General features: G+C 39.8%; 1 protein-coding gene across 4 annotated transcripts in view; it reads right to left on the bottom strand.

The window, feature by feature from the left end:
- Positions 1 to 1,660: 1,660 nt before the first annotated feature.
- The window catches only part of LOC143023897 (heterogeneous nuclear ribonucleoprotein K-like), a 185,791-nt gene continuing 168,197 nt past the window's right edge, over positions 1,661 to 19,254 (bottom strand). For 3 of the 4 annotated variants that reach the window (XM_076182559.1, XM_076182561.1, XM_076182560.1), the window contains 3 exons: positions 17,483 to 17,842; positions 16,989 to 17,176; positions 1,661 to 9,704 (listed from right to left, as the gene is read on the bottom strand). In XM_076182559.1, coding sequence (XP_076038674.1) covers positions 9,665 to 9,704; positions 16,989 to 17,176; positions 17,483 to 17,842 — 588 coding nt within the window. In that variant the 3' untranslated portion in view covers positions 1,661 to 9,664. Of the gene's footprint in view, positions 9,705 to 11,519; positions 11,587 to 16,988; positions 17,177 to 17,482; positions 17,843 to 19,254 lie in introns of all 4 variants that reach the window. The other variant, XR_012966238.1, reaches the window with a different exon arrangement.

Raw genomic sequence — 19,254 nt, 5'->3', positions numbered from 1 at the left:
TTCATCTAATTTTGCATGGAGTAACGCAAGTATTCATAGAACCAGTCAGTTGTACAGGTCTTTTATTCATCATCATTATTTTTCTTTTGCAGAATGATGAATGTAGACATGCTTGTACACTACTTGTGTGAAGTCACGTTACTACTGAATTGCGAGGTTACAACCAACTACCTTTGCCCTATGAGCTTGGAATTTTTGGGCCAATAAAAATCAGTTGAGAATCATAGAAACGAGTGACAAACCCAAGAACAGGATGTGAAATACCATTCTGTTCCAATAACAAATCCTTAGTTTCTCAAAGTTCATGAAGATAGAGAGAGCTCTCTCCTACTTGTGTAAAACATTTTGAATGCCTTCAACAGTGTCCCCCATTCCATGTTTGTAACGAGCTCCACAGATCTTTATCTTATGTCTTCTCCAAATCCATGACATAAAATATAATAAAAATAAACATGCATCAAAAAAGCTTCTTCCCCCTCACAAGAGTGGTATCCATCCATGGCATGAATCCTTTCCATTACCTTTGTGGTCCCCCCTTTTGTTTTAAAGAGAACCCTTTCCTCTCCTAAACCCACACTACTCTCTCCCAATGTTCCCCTTCTTGCTCTTAAATTACCTCCATGCCCATACACCTTATCACTCCTTAGAATTACCTATAAAATTTTATATATGAATAACATTAGCTTTCTATCACTTCATAAGTCTTGGTATTTCCTAGCTAATAATTCAACCATATTTCTATCTTCACTTCACTGTATATCTTGTATTGTTTTGTTACCAGTAGCTCACCCACCAGTCCTCAGGAGGGTTTATTGGAAAAAGATTGGCAAGTCTTATGTCTTAATATTTCTAACTAATCTGAAGACCTTACTTAAAAACAAGTTACGGGCTGTTATTAGTCTATATCTATACATAAAATGATTTCTTTTCCCAAGTAGACAACTATTATTACTAGTCATTTGTTCAGTCTATGTATTAATATTTCCTCACCGAAATCATGGATTAGTAAATTTGTCCCCTATGAAAGTGGCCCTCACCATCTGTTCAGTGTGTGGGTTGCTCAAATTTTGTGTTGCTGTCCGAGATGTGCAAGTGTAGAAGAGCCATTAAAAGCATCCTCCTTTCTTGTGGTTAACTGTAATAGCCGACACATTTCCACATTTCAGTTGCCATATCACAGGATTAATCTTTTCAGTTTCAAAACCTCAATCTGGTTTCTAAAGCAGTCTACAATTTTTCAAGAACTTCCAAGATTCTGTCCAGGAATTTCATAGTACAATACCGAATACCCTTTTCTGAAATGGCCCTTTCACAATTCCTCTTGTATAGCACATCATCACCCATAGCACATTCTCATTCTTACCTGTCCGGTTCTTTAAATCTTGCTGCACCTTGTGTAACAACACTTCTCCCATTGTCCAATTGGATTCACACATTTTGTGAATTAGTATTTGAACAATGTGCATCACCAAGCAAAAAAACAAGTTTAAAAACATCCAATAGAAGGCGGAAGACCTTCAACGAGGCTTCTTTAATCTCGATAAAATCCAATTGCATTTCTAGACAAGTAATTTTTTTTCATATAGCATATAAATTATATTAGTGGCAAATTCTATCAGTGTTCCACTGGTAAGGGTAGCACAGGTAAATAAGACACATATTGTATTAGTCTGTCCAATACTTTTGACTCATCCTTTATATGAATGCAAAATACAGTTACAATAATCACATTACAAAAATGGATGGATGGTTGCCTTCAAGAGAAGAGTTAAATCTATCTGTCATTGCTTTCTAACGGCAAATATTTAGGTTTAATCTACCCCCAACTCATGGCACAAAGGGTAGAAATCATACCTTCTCCACTTAGTTTTACTGGTTTGATTATACTCCTGTGGTTACCTGCCTTCTAGCTTTCCCTGTGGCATCTCCAGCTTTTGGCTTTGCAGCTTCAAAAGGTCATCTATCTCGGTGTGGAAAATGTGTCTTTTTTATGTGCTTTGGATCTCCCTTCACTCCACGGTCAGAACAACCTTCAAGGCTAACTCCACGCTAGGCACTGGCGAGCAGTTTGCAGACATAGATCGGCCTTTTCAACCTTCATCCAGCATGTCAAACTTGAATTTCCAAAATGCACAGCCTGCTGTGCCAGTGCAATGCCATGGCATTGCCTTGAAGCCAGTGTACAAACCACCAAGATCCTGGACCACAAGGCAGTACTTATTGATGAAGAAGATAATCTGGGAGGGAAGCAAGGCAAGGGTGGATACCAGTGGAAGAACAGGTGAGAATGGAAAGGGTGTGCCGTTGTGGAAGGCTGGCCAGAATAATACACGAGGGAAGGCCCAGGAAGGTGCAACTAGCTGACTGGGTGTTGCATGACGAAAGGGCATATGCAGCACACCGAGACAAATCCCCTTCTAAGGTATGACTCCTTCCATTGCTTTCACCTTGTCAATTCAAAATCCTTAAATCCAGTGTCTTCTCGTGTAATCCTAAATACCCAAGAGTAAATATAATAATAATAACCTATTTAATATTATTATTATTATTATGTAAATATACAATCATGTGTGTGTTGTCTGCGTCAGGTGTGAAATTGGGGACAATTTCTTTCCTTACATCAGACCCGTAACTTCCTCGCGTTGGATTAGGTGTAGTAATAGATTAGCATCTGTATCAGAACTGTAATTACATTATCTAAACAACAACAACAAAAAGAATTACTTCTTGCATCCTCAACACCTAATTCTTGAAGGATAAAATAAAAAATAATATATTTTCCCTAATGAATGGAGTTGTATTGACAAATTGTAAAACACACGAAAAAAATATATATAAAAAACAAACAAAAAATAATTATACAAAGGTATTCCTCATATCTCAGACATGCTCCACACCTAATCACTGGAAGGAGACCCATCCTCTGCCTGGACTCCCATAGCTCCTCGCTTGGTCGTGTTACGGATCTGCTCAGGGCAACAGGAGGGGAGGGGGTGGGGCAATCTTCATCTTTAATTAACAGGAATAATTCAAGGAGCAAACTATAGTATTAAACTTATAAGTTGGTACTATGAAGAGTAGTTGCTGTTTTACTTTTGCAGACGTAACAGTTGTAATAGTGATTATAGAAGTAGTGGTAACAGTAGTAGTAGTAATAGTAGTAGTGGTAGTAATAGTTATAGTAGTAGTAGTAATTACAAACTGTAGCATGTCTTGAAAATGTACACTAATGACCCTATATATAATGATCCTCTTTAGTACAGGAAGTTGTGGCTTCTGTGTCGGGACTCTTGTATTTTGGGGGACCATAGGCACAAGCACATGTAAAACAGGGCAACAGGGAGGATGACCAGGGTATGAGGAGCAGAAGAAAGAGGAGTATAGGCAAGATGGGGGAGGAGGGAGGAGGGAGGGGCTAAGGGAAGGAAGACATTAGGTCAGCAATGAAAATCAAAGACATGGGGGATGGTGGGAGAATTGGTTAGACAACCTGTGATAACAATGAAGTGAGAGAATGGGGCGGGGCAATGATCCAGGTTGGAAGGCCAACATAGGTGGTGTTGCCTTGGGAATGTGGAGTGGGTGCTGGTCGTGCCTGTCTGCCGCCAATGCAAGGATTCAACATGCATTAGCCTTGCTTCAAAAATACTGAATTTCTGATGAGCCATTTGTGACATTAGGCGATGCTCTAACTTGTGAGTGAGTGTGCCATACACAATGCTGTAACAATACTTTCAATTTACTGTGGCACATGCATAACTCCTCGCACATACAGTAAGCAATTAGGATGCACGACAAAGTTGCTATAACCAATCTGCAGAAGCAATGGAACGTCTAGCACAGTTCTGTCAGCTCCACACAACAAAGACAATCTACAAACCAAATCATTATCACTAAGTCATCAAAAAGCTAAGGAATAAATATATGTATTTATATATATAAGTATATTTATATATATATATGTAAGGATATATAAGCTCTTCATCTTGAAATGGACGTTACATGTGGCAAAAGGAGAGGGTTGCTGTGGTTGCTACACAAAAACAACTACGCAAAACCTAGAAATAAGTTTTGGACGACTTCCTACCATTTGGACGACGAAACTTGACCCATCAAGGAATGAAGGGTAGTGGACAGGTTGGTAAACACCATCTGTGATGCACCAAACGTGGCAGACACAAGCATGACCCTCCAAAGCTTACAGCCTCTGCAGATCGCGGACATTGTTGGAGTTGGGGTCTCAAACAGCAACTTCAGTGCTCTACCACTAGCGACACAAGGTCAAGACTTGCGATGTGAAGGTCCCAAGACCCTCAAATTACCTGACCTGAATGCAGGAGGGACTGCATTTTCATACAGACATCTTATTTGGCTGTGGCCCTTTGCGAGGCACTTAGGCAAATCTGATTTGAATGTTCGAGACCCAAAAACCCATACCACTGCACTCATGCTGTGAGGCTCCGAGCCCAGTACCCAAGAACATGGGCTCCTGCTGCAAGTCCTGCTCTTCCCCGATGCTTACTAAGAAAATCACACAATCATTTACGGACAACTACACTTGTTGTTATTTAGGTCCCCCAAAATATGAGGTTGACAAGTTCTATGTAGAAAATACACTGGGCATTATCAGTGCCAATACAATGTCTGTATTTTTCGTTTTCATTAGTGTAAATATGTGTATGCTTACTCTTTTCTCTGTATCCATCAAAGAAATTGGTGATTCCTACCAGAGGCAATAAGGCTCAATTTCTTAAACTAATATGCAAGATCATTTACTTTAAAAACTTATCATTAACTATCATTCTCATGAAAACAAAAGAAAAAATGGGGGAGGGAAGAACATCTTATACATTTAGGAGTCTAAAAAAAAAAAAGTGCACTTGTTCTATGTAAAGAAAACCATCCTCGCTGTGCAAAACAATAATAAAAAAAAGCAAAAAATAAATAAAGCTTGGGCCTTTCCCTAAACAGCTAGGGAGTTCAGCGGATGTCAACACTTCCCCACACATATACACGCACACTTCACCCTTCACCACATATACCACTATGAATAAACAAAACATACATGAAATACCAATGAAAAAAATATATATTTATATATTAATAATAATAAATAAATCAAATAAATTCGTAATCTCAACTACTTCAACATCAAGGTCAACTTTCTTCAAAACCAATAAAATTCTTATCAGCATATACATAAACCAAAACAGCTGTTGACATTCATTTGAAAAAGCCAAGATCCTATTCATGTACTGAACAGTAACACTGAAGCAACGGTGAAGGGGGCCTGGTGGCACTGGGATGGAAGGGGAGTGGACACTCGCACCACAAACTCGACAAGCGAATGGAATGTCTACATTGTCTACATAAGCAGAAAAGGATTTTGCAGTCAAACTTTGCACTTAACCATTACACTGATGCAATTAACTATTAATTAATTAATCAACTTGTGTGGCAATTAATCAATTAACAAATTACATCTATCTCTTCAGTGACTTCAGCAGGATGGGAGGGTGTACTGTAGGGGACCAGAAGGGCGTAAAGACAGGCACTGTTTCACCCTAATGGTGTCCCTTTCAAGCAAGCTAATGTTGCTGAACAGACCACAATATATACTTGTGGGCAGCCGTTTGGTCAACACTTGTGCACAAGTGTACAGACAGTAATCCCTGACATCACTACAAAACAAGTATGACCATCACATCTAGTTTGCATTTACAACTTTGATAATTAACATCATCAATTCATACCTACATCTAACTTAAAAAAAGTTGGGGGTGGGGAAAAAAAATGCCGTAACACACAGGGCTAGTGTGGTGTCATGGCAAGGCCAGCCTACTGGTACATGACTGGCCAGATGACATATCACACCAATACCTTAGGTTAACACTTCAAGTTGAGGAGCAACAGAATGAAATAGGTGGAGGCTGGAGCAAAAAGGAGGAGGGGAAACGTGAGCAGGATGAAATGAGGTGGAAGAGGAGAATGAGGACATGGTGAAAGAGGGGGAGTAGCACTAGGAGTAGGAGGAGGAGGAGGAGGAGCAGGAGGGAGGAGCCAATCACAGGCATGAAATTGGATGTAGAGCAGCAGGAGCAAAGATTCCTTCTGACGGCTGACAGTTTTCATGATCACCACAAGTGGCTGTGATGGGTAGCCGCTCTGAGTAATATAATCTAGTTATAATATTAGAAGACTCAAAAAGTTCCAAAAACTAATTTGTTGTAGCAAAACATTCTTGGGCTGTTCAAGCAGTCATAACTTGAGTTAGAATACTATTACTTTTGGTGGTACAGTAAATGTCTCAACGGTGCTGGGCAAAACAAGTTAAGAGGTAGTAGCAACTGCATTGCTTAATGTGGTTACAGCCACAACAGCACAAAGTAACAACAGTAAAAGTAGAGTGTTGCAGCCTACACGATAAGCTTGAAAGAAAGGGGGGGAAGGGAAGGGGACCAAAGAGGTCATGATGGGTTGCACTCGTCCTTGGCCATCTACAACCCCAAACGGGATTGCCAGTCATTAATGTAGTGGCACTTGCGTTATAACCCTTACCCCTTGAGGTGATGCTGAAAGTTCTGTAATGGGCTGCACAGGTCTCGGTGCATGTACACAATGAGGTGGGAGGATGGTTATGGAAAATGATAGACTTCAACAAAGAAAAAACAGAAACAAATCTGTCAAGTCTTGTCAGTTATGGGAAGGTGTTACTAATGAAAGAGGCTTTAGTATGTGGTTGTGGTCGTTGCAGTAGCGAGATGAATCAACAACAGAAGTGCTTGTCAAACTTCTGGCAGAACACGGCTTCACATTCAAATAAGTTTAGAAGTGTCACAGTGGAATAGGCACAAAGTATACCATACTGAACGAGTCCTTGCCAAAGCCATAACCTGATCTGCACCGGACTAACAGAAAACTTTAGACTCATTGTATGTTATTAGATGTCAATCTTTACATTTGTTCCACTAGTTTTTCTTACTTCATTGTTGTCACTGCCTGAAGACAACTTCATCAAATGTAAAAGGACAGTCTTTGGCTCGCTTAAACCAAAACCAGTCCAATGTTGTCCCAAAGCCATCTCGATGCCTTTTCCACTGGAACAACCTATCTATGCAGTGCTAGTAACTCAATTAGCCAAAGTATATACATTAAGTGTACACATTCTTCACCTATACTGCTAAAGCTCCTTGGAAGGTCATGGTCATTCCCCTGACCACAATCAACAATCCAAGATTCCTCAAGAGCCGGACAGGGTCTCAAACTACTGCTTAGGACTGCTGTAGCTAAACTAGTTTCTTGGCTACCTTGCTCTGTTGGGCATCTCCTGGAGAATGCCCCACCTGGCTAGAGTTGGCTTGGCTTATTTTCATCTTAAGATTTAAATTTGCTTCCATTTCATCAGGGGTCCAATGGGAACAGTAGAGTCAAGGACTGGGTACAACTTGGTTTGGGCATGAACCCCTTGGGTTCCATAAAGCCCAATCGGCTGAGATGCTTTCCTGTCGAAGCGCACAAAGAGGGCAAAGGTTGAAGAGCTGTTGATGTCCTGAACTGCGATTTGCACTAGTCTCCACTTACATCTCTTGTGCCACACAAAGAGCGACACTAATGACATTAGATTTGGTCCCACAAGAACTAGCACTTTTGGTCAATTTTTCAATATTGCCAAGTTGTATCAACCACCAAAAGATTCAAATAGTGCATTAGCATTGTTGACAAATTTAGATGGTCATTAACCCATATGTTAAACACACACAAAGAGAATGAATTTCTCCATCCCAGTTTTGCTTAAATTGTACACCTTCACATTTCAGAACACCACCACTCATACAGGAACTGGGCAGAGCAGAGGGCCCCTACTGAACTGTACTACGAAAGGTCACACTAAAGGTAAATTGCATTTGTAGTGCTATCAGCATAGTAATTGTAGGTATAGTTGCAGTTTTAGAAATGGTAATAGTAATAGTGGAAGTAATTGTAGTAATAGTGATAGCTATATCAATATCATTATGCATTTTGAAGACCGGAAATCAATGTGTACAAAAATACAATATGGTTTTAACACTTTTTCACTACTGGCTACAAATCCCTCTAGGACACTGTCTCCCTTTCTTCAGCTTACTTGCTCACTCTTTAGCAGGTTTCTTTAAAGAGGATCAATTGTACACACAGTGGGCATGGCCAAAGAACTCCTGCCGGCATATCCAGCCCAAAAGACCCCCACACATGCGTACACACCACCTGTAGTGCGGACAAGAGGACAAACACTGTATTGGACCACCTTTCATATCACCATCACCATCTTTCTGTGGGGGGACCGTCTTTTCAAGTTTCTTACTGGCAGGCCTTTCCCCTCAACACACAAACATCCTCCCTACCTACGCAGTCCAAGGCTATAGCCGTGTGTGGGGACTGAAGGAACAATCCACTCATCACCATTCCTGTACAACTGTTGCCTTAACACTTACAAGAAGAAACAACATCTACAGAATCGGAAAACCAAAGACGGTCACCAAGATACGCACTATATGCAAAGGGGGGACGTGTCAAATGGAAGTTTTCTAAATGGCTCAAAGTCAGGTCACGTTGGTCTGGGAGGAGGAAGGAGCAGGTAGACCTGCACAAGGAGGAAGAGGATGCTGGATATAGACATGAGGGCATCATCGGGGTTACCGAGGGTGAAGGTGTGGGTAAAGCGAGGTTTCGTCACACTGCATTGGGTATGACACCAGTTCTTGTATGTTTACGAAAAGACAATAATCAAAGATATCAATATTGGGTCTGGAGGAATCAGGTTTGACCAAATTTATCAAATTGGAAAACTACAATTCAAACCTTCCCCCCTTTGCTTACTAAACTGTTGTTACATTTTCCCTGAACGAGACAATAATTTCCTACACCACCACATATCTGAGAAAATCAGTATAATTCTCAAAACGATACAACTTTTTTTTTGTCCACAGAGTACAAAACTAGACTATATATGTTTCTTTACTCATTTTGATTACTAGTTACACCAAACTGGATGGAATTGCTCACCAAAAAGTTAAAAACCTCAGCAATGACATTTCTGTCTCATAGCTTCTGCTTGCCTGTAAGATGGTGTACCATCAGATATGGCTATAATGCCCTATCCAACATAAATTCTCTAATATAACTACTTTCTCTTAAATACATATTGCCTCTCTATCTAACATGAACCCTTTTCAAAGTCCCAACAGTTTTCTGCCCGCTGCAGTGCTAACACAACAGAGGGTTTACAGGGCATTCTGCCATACAATATGTGGTAAGTTACAATTTAAACTCTGAATGGGGCAATCCCAGTTATAAGTTTGTTCCTGATGTCTCATCACTGTCAAGCTCCTTGTGGCTTCTTTATGGTTGCGCAGTCGATAGTTGTTCCACCTCTCCTGTTCCTTTCCCTTCCTCTTGTGATGTGCATCTGTGTTCCAGTTCCATAGTGGTGTGCCTACTTGCTCGCTCAGCAACTGTGTGTTACTTGCTTTCCCACTGCTGGGCATAATGGCAGAGGAGAAAGGGGGGGGTTGGGGTTGGGGGGGTTACACTATTACTACTTACAATGCCTCACCCTTGTGTACCCCTCCATCATTATACGGAGTTCAGGTCCTCCACCTCTCACTCCATCCTTCCAACCTACAGCTTAGAACCGCCGGGCAGCCTGCCCCCCAAACTCTCGGACACTGCAAAAAGAAAAGGTTAAAATATGTAATGATGCACATTCCACACACATTCACAAGTTCATAATCATATGGTATAATACGAGCCACAATAGAGCAAAACTGCAAGTGGTCAACAACTTCACATCAGTTATAAAAATGCGAGACCTTCATTCTGAGGAAGAAAATGAGGAGGAGGAGGAAAAGAAGAAGATAAGAAAGGAATACCATGACCTCATAATCTAGAATACATTCACAATTGGGCGTAAAACTTTATTTTTTCACATGTCTGTGACATTCATGTCACAAGTGCTAAACCTACAAGTACAGCAAAAAATTACCAAATAAAATTACAAAGAAAGTATTAAATTTAGTACATCCATTACACTTAAATACATCTACACAAAAACCTAAACCAATGTAGTACTCTGGAAAAATTGTAAATCTATGAAAAGCTGAATAAGCCATCTTTTAAAACTTGTTACATACTCTCACACTCAATACAATATTTGCCTATTTCTTGTGTATAGACAAACATGATGTATATACAAGATGGTGCCCCAAAACTTCCCAAAATCCAAATGGTTGGACTTCATATAATTTAAATAGTAGGTGCAATTTAACATCTATTGAAAATTTGTTGGCTAATCTATAGCTCTAGATGTAGGAAACATCTCAATATACATACATTCTTTCTGATTACCAACTCCCATTTCTACACCTTGTGAATAAAGGGTCATCCCTGTCCCCTGCCACACTACTTGGATCAAAGGCAATGAAGTAAGACACAGTGCTTCCACTGTTTGGCCCAACAGCCTGAGCTAGTCTACCCCTACAACTTTATCTTATGACAACTCCCTTCTTGTCTGATCTTATGTAGCACATGAACTTGGGCTGTCATCCTTTCATCTAATTATAATCAACCATCATCCACTCCCATCTTTTACACTCTCTCTCACTTTATTCCATCCCACCTCTTCTACTTTCAATGCTTATCTTATCCAAACCACCTTGGTACTCTTTAATCTACACTACATGAAAGCTCTCCACCCCTGTTCTCTGCCTCACCACTATATTTCTTACTTTATCTATTCTTGTAATCATTTACCATGCTTCTTCAAAACTTCATCTGAAAACATGTACAGGCTCTTCCTTGCAACTTCCTGCTCCATACGGTGACACTAGTATATTCTTTCACTCAACTTTCTGACCAAACATTTGATCTACATATCCTTTTCCTCTCCTAAACTCAAACTACTCTGCCCCTATTACTCCCTCCAAACTATCTATATGCCAAGGGATTCTATCCCCTTATACTATCTATATGCCAAGGGATTCTATCCCCTTATACTATCTATATGCCAAGGGATTCTATCCCCTTATACTATCTATATGCCAAGGGATTCTATCCCCTTATAAGGAAGATAGCCAAGTCAAAGGCACACATCCATTCCACCCTTTTTTCCCCTCTCATCTTAAGCTCTTCATGGATGAAGGGTCACCCGTCTCCTGCCCACTGCCTGGGTCAGAAGCAATGCAGCAAGACACAGCACATCCACAGCAAGATCCTCTTATTTCCCTCCTGATCTTCACAATTAAAACTATACCCATACACCTTACTGACCACATTATAAAGATTTAGTTCATACTTCTTCCTCCCGCCCTTATATAGTGGAACTACACTTGTACCTCCAATCCAATAGTACATATTAAACAATCTCACCAGCTATTTCACTATACACTGCACAATTGTATGCTTGTTCTGTCAAAAATAGTCTCATACTGTTTGAAGATTGAAGCTTTAGTGCATGATAAATCATAAGGACCAACAACAGGTACCTGTTAGTGGTGGTCCTCTGAGATGGATGCCCATGTTAATCATCTCCCTGCTGCCCATCTTCAAAACCTATGAAGGAGAGATACCAGTAGGGAGAGTGAGAAGTGGGAAGAGACAATAGGGAGGGAGGGAGGGAGGGAGGGAGGGAGGAAAGGGGAGAAAGATAAGAAGGGAGAGAGAAGGGGGGGGAGGAGGAAGAGAGAGGGGAAAGGAGGGAGAGAGAAGGGAGAAAGGATGGGGAGAGGAAGGAGAGAGAAAGGAGAGAGAAGGGAGAAACAGAGGGGAGCAGAAAGGGAAACCAGGAGGAGGAAGAGATAGGACAAAGAATTCATCAGTAGTTGAAGGAAAAATTATTTGACGATTGATAATCAAGATACTGGGCAGTCAGGAGACCACACAACAGTCCTTTGGAGATGTTTCTCCAGATAAAGGGGAAGATATAGTTTTTTCTTTCTTTTTTTATTGATGAGCAGCAGGGATATGAATGTCCTCCAAAGTCCCTCATGAAAAAACAAATGGAAAATACAAATATATGTTCCCTTACTGACACTTTTAACCAAACAAAAGGACAGTTTAACATCTTCAATATCAGTCAGTACATTCAGTCGAATGCCTAATGTACGATGAATCACACTACTCTTTACAAAATACGTAGTCACTGCTGTATAACTCATTCTCTTTCACTGAGTAATAACACAGAAAATGTGATCAAACCAGTTCAGTTCACAGAATTTGGTGGTAACTCTACTACAACTACATACATATACTAAAGGCTTTTTCCCCCTACACAGGGGGTAGCCAAAAAGAAAAAAACATAGAAACCACTCCTACACAAATATAATCAAGACACCAATGCCTGCACTGTCATATACCCAATCGCGCCTCATGACACCTACATAAGCATCATCGTATTGAAGAGGTCAACTATCATCAGTAGTTCATCAGACATTTCCACTTTCAATGGACAATGGATAGAAGCTTATCAATCTGCTCCCTTGTTTACTCCTGGCTTCAATCAATCACTTCAAATTACACAGAAACAGCAGGTAACTTTTCGTCATTCTGTCCATAAACTCTTCTGGAGGATCACTCAATAACATAACCCAAGAATCATTCAATAACATAACATACATATAGCAAATAGTCCTTTCCCCTATATTAGCTACACCAACCCAGTCCCTAAACATCATCCTCATTTTCTGCTTACATATTTCTCCAAATATTGCATCCATACATTTCTCACTATCACCCAAATCTTTGCTTACTTTCCTTACCACCACACCCTACATAAACTTCATTCATAAATCCAGTTATATACAATCAAAGCAAGACCTCAAACACTTTTCCTTATCCTAACTTCATAGTCACTACCTAAGCACTATTCATTCTGTAAGCTACATATACACCCTAGGTTCTGTGGAGCACAGAGTGCACTGCATGCGACCTCAAGCAATTTCTAATGTATCATTTCTTGGTAACAAGTGCCATCCATGCAAAATAGTCCCAATGTGTTTCTAAGTGCTCATACATCTCCATAATCAAGTTTTTGTAACAGGGAATGGATGTAAAATGGTAGTGATTTTTTCTTCTTCTAAATTCTACTATTAAATTCATTTTACTCTAATTTCCAGGAAAACTACTCAGCAGAATGGAATTATGGTTAGATCAGGCATATAATACTCAACTTTTTGTTAGAGGAGTTTTTACAAGAAAATTACTTTCAGGTTTTCATAACATTTTGCCTTATACACAAGTTATTAACATTAGAGATTAATTTATTACAAATACATTCACTAGCATCATGTACAATTTCATGGGTAATTCGTCATCAATAACAAATATATAAACTCAATCCCCCTAAAACCTCAACATATTCATAACCAATTACAAAACCCTTATACATAGTGTACCTTTTCTCCAATGAGTGGCAGGGTGGCCACATCAAAAACATACCCATCATAGCCCACTGACTGCCCTTCCACCACCTCACGGCTGCAGTCATCCCTGTCCCCCTGCCACACGGTTCGGGTCCAGGACAACGCAGCAAAACACAGCACTTCCACATCAAGGCCCGCCAGCCAGAGTCCCCTCTACTGCCACATCATATGGCAAACCCTCCATCCCATCCACTCAAAGTATATGAGGCAGGGTCACTTGATGATGATAGTGGGAGTAAACTAGTTTCAGTTTTCAGGCCCTGCTACAGAAGAAATGATTCACTGCATGGACTTTGACACAAGTGGTGTTATGGGGAATGGAGATGACCCTTCATCTATGAGGTGCAAAGATGAAAGATGTTTTATATGGACTTTAATGTGCTGTGGGTTTGTTTCAATTTGGCCAACCCTAATGGGGAGAACAGCCTTTGGTATATAACTCACAAAATCAATTAAAGAACATTTAACCCCAAACAAATGGATTCCATACCATCTCTACATAGAGAAACTATCTCACATAATACTAGTCACAAAAACTTTGTGCTAACTTGTATCTAGCCACTTAAATGCCCAGCTTCCCACAATTTTCATTTAGTGATGCATACAAATATGGCCGATTTAAAACCACCTCTTGTACCAAACCACAAAAACAAGCAATTCCTAACCTTTTTCTTCCTAATACCACAACAGTGCACTCCACATAATCACTGCAACCCAAGTTTTTCATTACATATTAAGCAGATTAAATTGGAAATAAAAAAGTAGTGGTTGTGTCCTTTGGTTTGCGTGTGTACATATATATGTATGTATACTTACCTAATATTAAGCAATATAGCCCAAAAATAGTGTACTATAATATATCTCCCTTACAAGAAGGAAGAAGCCTACTGGCATATAAATGGATAGACTATGATGTACTAGGTAACTCAAGTATCATGTCCCAGTGTTATGATACAAAGTACTACAATTTCTGACATTTTGATAGGCAACCCTAAGGTTGGAAACCATGCCTTTTGGTCACTTGATCACCTCCATCATTAACCTAAAGAAAAAGAAGCTGGACACTAGCTAACCTTTGTGATGTCATTATTTTTCCATAATATTTCTGAGTCACCTGATATAAATCAATTATACCATCTGTGATGGGTGAAAGATTATTTTTTTACTTCCCTTTATAAGTCACACTCCCTTGTTGTTTTCAAATTAATACACAAGGTTTCCACTATTAGCTGGCAAATAGAAAACAGCCTTGGCACAACTGATACTTTTTAAAAGCTGCAAGACAAAATGCAATCCAAGAATTTACTCTGATATCCATGGCAACTGAGATTAAGTGTTGGCAAAGCAATTGATTTCCAGTACATCTGTTAGCATGCAAAGACTGCATCCCATCCCAGATAACCCTACAATCAGCGTAAAATGTATTCCAAACACTAACAATCCTACACACGGCTAAAAAGTCACCCTACGTAAAAAATTTGTACAATAACAAAGTAGATAATGGGAATACATTCCAATTACAGACTATCATCAATAACACCAGATGCACAAATGATACCAACACACAGCAGTACCATCTTTGGGGTTAGTTGTGGCAGCAGAAGTGGAAGAAATGGTGGTGGTGGTGACAGTTGTAACAGCGCTGAGAGTTGCCCCACCACCATGTTAGTAGCACTGGCAGCAGCAGTAGCGACAGTAGATAAATGACCAGCACAGTAGGAGGATTAGTGATTTCTTGTTATCAAACACCAAACAACAAAATCACTAGTCTTCCACACCATAAGGGTCAAGGGTTAGTAGGCATTCATTGATTAGTAGGCTTAAGAAATCCGTTAGCTAGAACTTGGTAGATGTGATGTGTTAGTAAGTCTGCATGTCTAAGAGGTTAGAAAGGAGGTTTAACCCTTGCAATCAAGGTTATCTAACTGATGGCTGCCTACTAATTAAAAAGTTTTCTAATACATAATCTCAGACTGCTGGAACTTAGCATTCTTGGGTATATGAAGAAAGAGGAAGAAGCTAGTAAATAGGTCAAACAAAAACAAGACCAAGAAATTATCTTGTACATAACATTAGCAGCCAATCCATAACTAGTTTCTAGTCCATGCTTCGGACATCTACATAGTAGTGTCAAACAATTAGGAAAATGTTAAGCAGCAGTTGTGTTAGAAATGCTAAAAAGAGGCAAAAAGATACCCACCAAAAAAAAAAAAACAGCTGAGGATCTACATGAGCAGCAGTGTATCAAATGCCCATCACATTAAACATCCATGTTGCTGAGCATGATGCAAGGCAGTATAGCAAAACCAGGAAGTTGTCAAGGCAGTATGGCAAAACCAGAAAGTAAGTTGCAAGAGGCTAATCCACAAAACAATTTGAAATCAACAGTTCAGAGACTACAGCTCTACCCCAAGCAACAAAAGTCGCACACCAGTTGGGGTGAATTGATATGTTTCTTTGGTACGTATCTACTGAAGTTTCTTTTGGAGACTATAACTTACCAAAATTATTTATTTGATAACCATTTCTATGGTAAATTGGCATTGGTGAAGTCTTCACCTATTAACTGCAAGAAAAAAATTGGGACTACAGACTGACTGATTGACGAATGCCTCAGGTTGTCCAAAAAAATATGTCTGGAGGACATACACTACCTTAACACTTTAAATCTTTCACATAGTGACATTTTACTTTCAGCACCAAAGGTTTTACTTCATCATAGCATATTGAATTTGACCATTAAGATGAATCATTGCATGAGCACAGTATACTTAGGAGGTGAACTCATAATTTTGCAAAACCACCAAAACCTTAAGCAGCCAAGTGCTAACTCGATCAATATAATGCTTCAACCCCCCCTCCTCAACAATGACTAACATTTGAACCTAAATAAAAATAACATTTGCTGCCTCACACCCTATTTACCCCAAACCCATGCAAATAAATGGTGGTCATGCAAGAAAGATGTAAAAAATATTTATTTTTCTGACATCCCTCTTTAAAATCCATCCAACTGGTGGTGCAGAAAGATCTATGGAGGGCCCTAAGGGTTGTTGCCAGCCAATGTGGGGTTGCAGTTTTCAGTCAGTGAAATCCAGAGTACCAATCATTGTTAAATTAACATTATGGAAAATTAGACTATTTCATCTAAACATAATAAGACAATTCCAACTTTGGTATGGCTATAATGATTAGAATTACAAATCCCATAATATAATGCTCTTAATACAGACTGAATGGGGTGAAGTAATAATGGTGGGGATGAACCAACTGATGAGTGAGAGGTGCAGCAGACCAAGTCCCATAGAGGAATAGATGTATGAAAAATGGGAGTACAAGAAGAAGAATAGGTAGCCTGGATACTCAAAAAACAAAATTAGTCATTCATGCATTTGTAAACGGATTCACACCACTATTATTCTACATTAGCTCAATACAATCCGGCTTTATAGTTACTTAAATCTATGAAGGTGACTACAGAAGCTACAAAAACAAATCAAAGTTAATTGAATATACAATAGATGCAAGACTTACCTTTGTTGCAGAAGGTACTGTGCATGCTTGATCTGTGGTTCGGCACCTGTGATGGTAATGATGCGGTCTGTGGTGCCCGGTTTGGAATCCTCAATGGTAATAGAGGCAGCTGAATCAGACCGGATTTTGCGTATACGAGCTCCACCCTTACCAATGATGGCTCCAGCCACTTCTTTGGGAATGGTTACCTGGAAAAAACAATGATCACACAGTTAACACAGTAAAATCTTAAGTTCTACATTTATATTTTTTTTCCACTCTTCTAAGTGGATCATTGACTATATATCTACAGCAAAGTGTATTTGTATCTTTTTGTTGATATTCATCACTTCTTTATGGGTTATATCACACAAAAGAAAAGGACACGTAAATAGAGGATATGTTTTAAAGTGAAAACACACAACAGAACCAAATGTTACTATGGAGTACACCTAATTTGGCTCTTTCATTAAACAGAACCTAAATAATAACTACAAGCTAAGGAGATGCCCTACCTGGCTGGTGGTGGTTGGCAAGTCGCCATTTAGAGGAGCACTTCCATTCATGAAAGGTTTGCTCTTGAGGATCAGCCCATCAAAATCTCCATTGGGTGGGCCTCGCATAGGAGGGGGTGGTCCACGAGGGGGGCCGAGGGGTCCACGTCGGCTAAATGGGGGAGGTCCCGGGGGTGGGGGTCCCATGGGACCTGTTGGTCCCATTGGTCCCCTACCCATCGGTCCATGACCCATTGGAGGTGGCCCTCGGCCCATAGGTGGGAACCTCCCCCTTGAATCACCCCAACCTCCATACTCACTGGCGAAGAATTCATCGAAGTGGTGGGGGTTGTATGGATTGCTCACTCCTTTCACAGGGCTCTGTAACCAAAACAATGCTGGTCAGCACTACAATTTTTTATTAACAATAAAACCTGCAACAACTATAACCAACCAAAATATAACTGGCAATTTATAACTTATGAGAGTTGGAGATTTATAGATCTGTTGGAGGAAGGGAGGGTGAGAGTTGGGAGGGGAAGAAGGAAATTTTAATTCAGTGGTTTCCAACTGGTGTGTCGCTGCACCAAAGTGTGCCGCCAAAATTCAGGGCAAAAATAATTTTCGTATTACTGACTCTGTCATCCATTTTTGTTCGTTAAAGCAGCATCAGTGTTACGATGAATATTTTCATATTATCCAGGGACAAAATTTTGTTACACTGATGTTGAATCAACAAAATACTGACAAACTAGAATTTACATTTTCTAATGAGGGTGCCGGGGACTTCTGAAAGGCCTGGCAAGGGTGCCTCAAGCCAGAAAAGGTTGGGAACCACTGCTCTAATTCTTGTAAGGGTATAATCTCCATAAGGTAACCAATAAAAAGCTAACATCATACATAGTCATGAGCAAGTTTTGACCCACCTAGTTTTTCATTATATACATACATATAATAAAGGCCATTTTCCCATTACCAGGGAGGTAGCCAAAGTCAAAAGGCAAAATTTCACACACACACACATATATATATATGTTGTGTGTGTGTATATATTTCATGCAATATTCAAAATGTCTGATAACTTGGGTAATTCACAACAATTACCCAACTATAAACTGAATACTTCATATGGAAATATATACTTGAAAAGGGTAAAAATAAATTATAATAATAATCATAAAAAAATAAATATTTGTACATACATATACCAAGGGCTTCTTCCCCCTTACAAAGGAGGTAACCATAGAAGGGGGTTGGTGGGGCAGGGTGTGTGTGCATGTGTGAATTATATTTTGACACAATCTGTGGGGATTTTCTCCGTCTTCTCTTTTTCGGCTTGAGGGGACAGAGGGGGGGGGGGCAATTAAATGAAGCCACATAGCCGTGGATGTCCCGTTTTGCTGCATTGCTTTTGACCCAGGGCAGCGGGTGAGATGCAGGGATGACCCGTTATCCAGGAGGTGCCAAGAAAAGTGGGAGGGAGGGAGTGGTGAACAGGAGTGTGTGGAGATGAAATGGGTGGGAGTGGATTTATGCCTTTGACTTAAAAAAATAAATAAATAAATGATTATGAGAACTGTGTGGATAAAATTTTGCTCACAACCATACAGAGATCAATGTATGTTACTGTCTAGCCATCATTTCCATTAACCATGTACTGTAATAGTTATTATAGCATTTAATGTCCTTGCAGTGATTTTCCAAGTAACAATATTGTTACCAAATCTTTTAAGATCTCTCACCTCAGGAGAGGATGGTTTCACCTACTAGCCCAAATTTAACCAATTTCACTT

The sequence above is a fragment of the Oratosquilla oratoria genome, unplaced genomic scaffold, assembly GCF_046742065.1.
Source record: "Oratosquilla oratoria isolate Oo_2021 unplaced genomic scaffold, ASM4674206v1 SCAFFOLD69, whole genome shotgun sequence".
NCBI classification, from domain to species: Eukaryota; Metazoa; Arthropoda; class Malacostraca; order Stomatopoda; family Squillidae; genus Oratosquilla; species Oratosquilla oratoria.
Note: the sequence above shows the minus strand (reverse complement) of the source record. Positions and strands in the feature narration are given on the sequence as shown.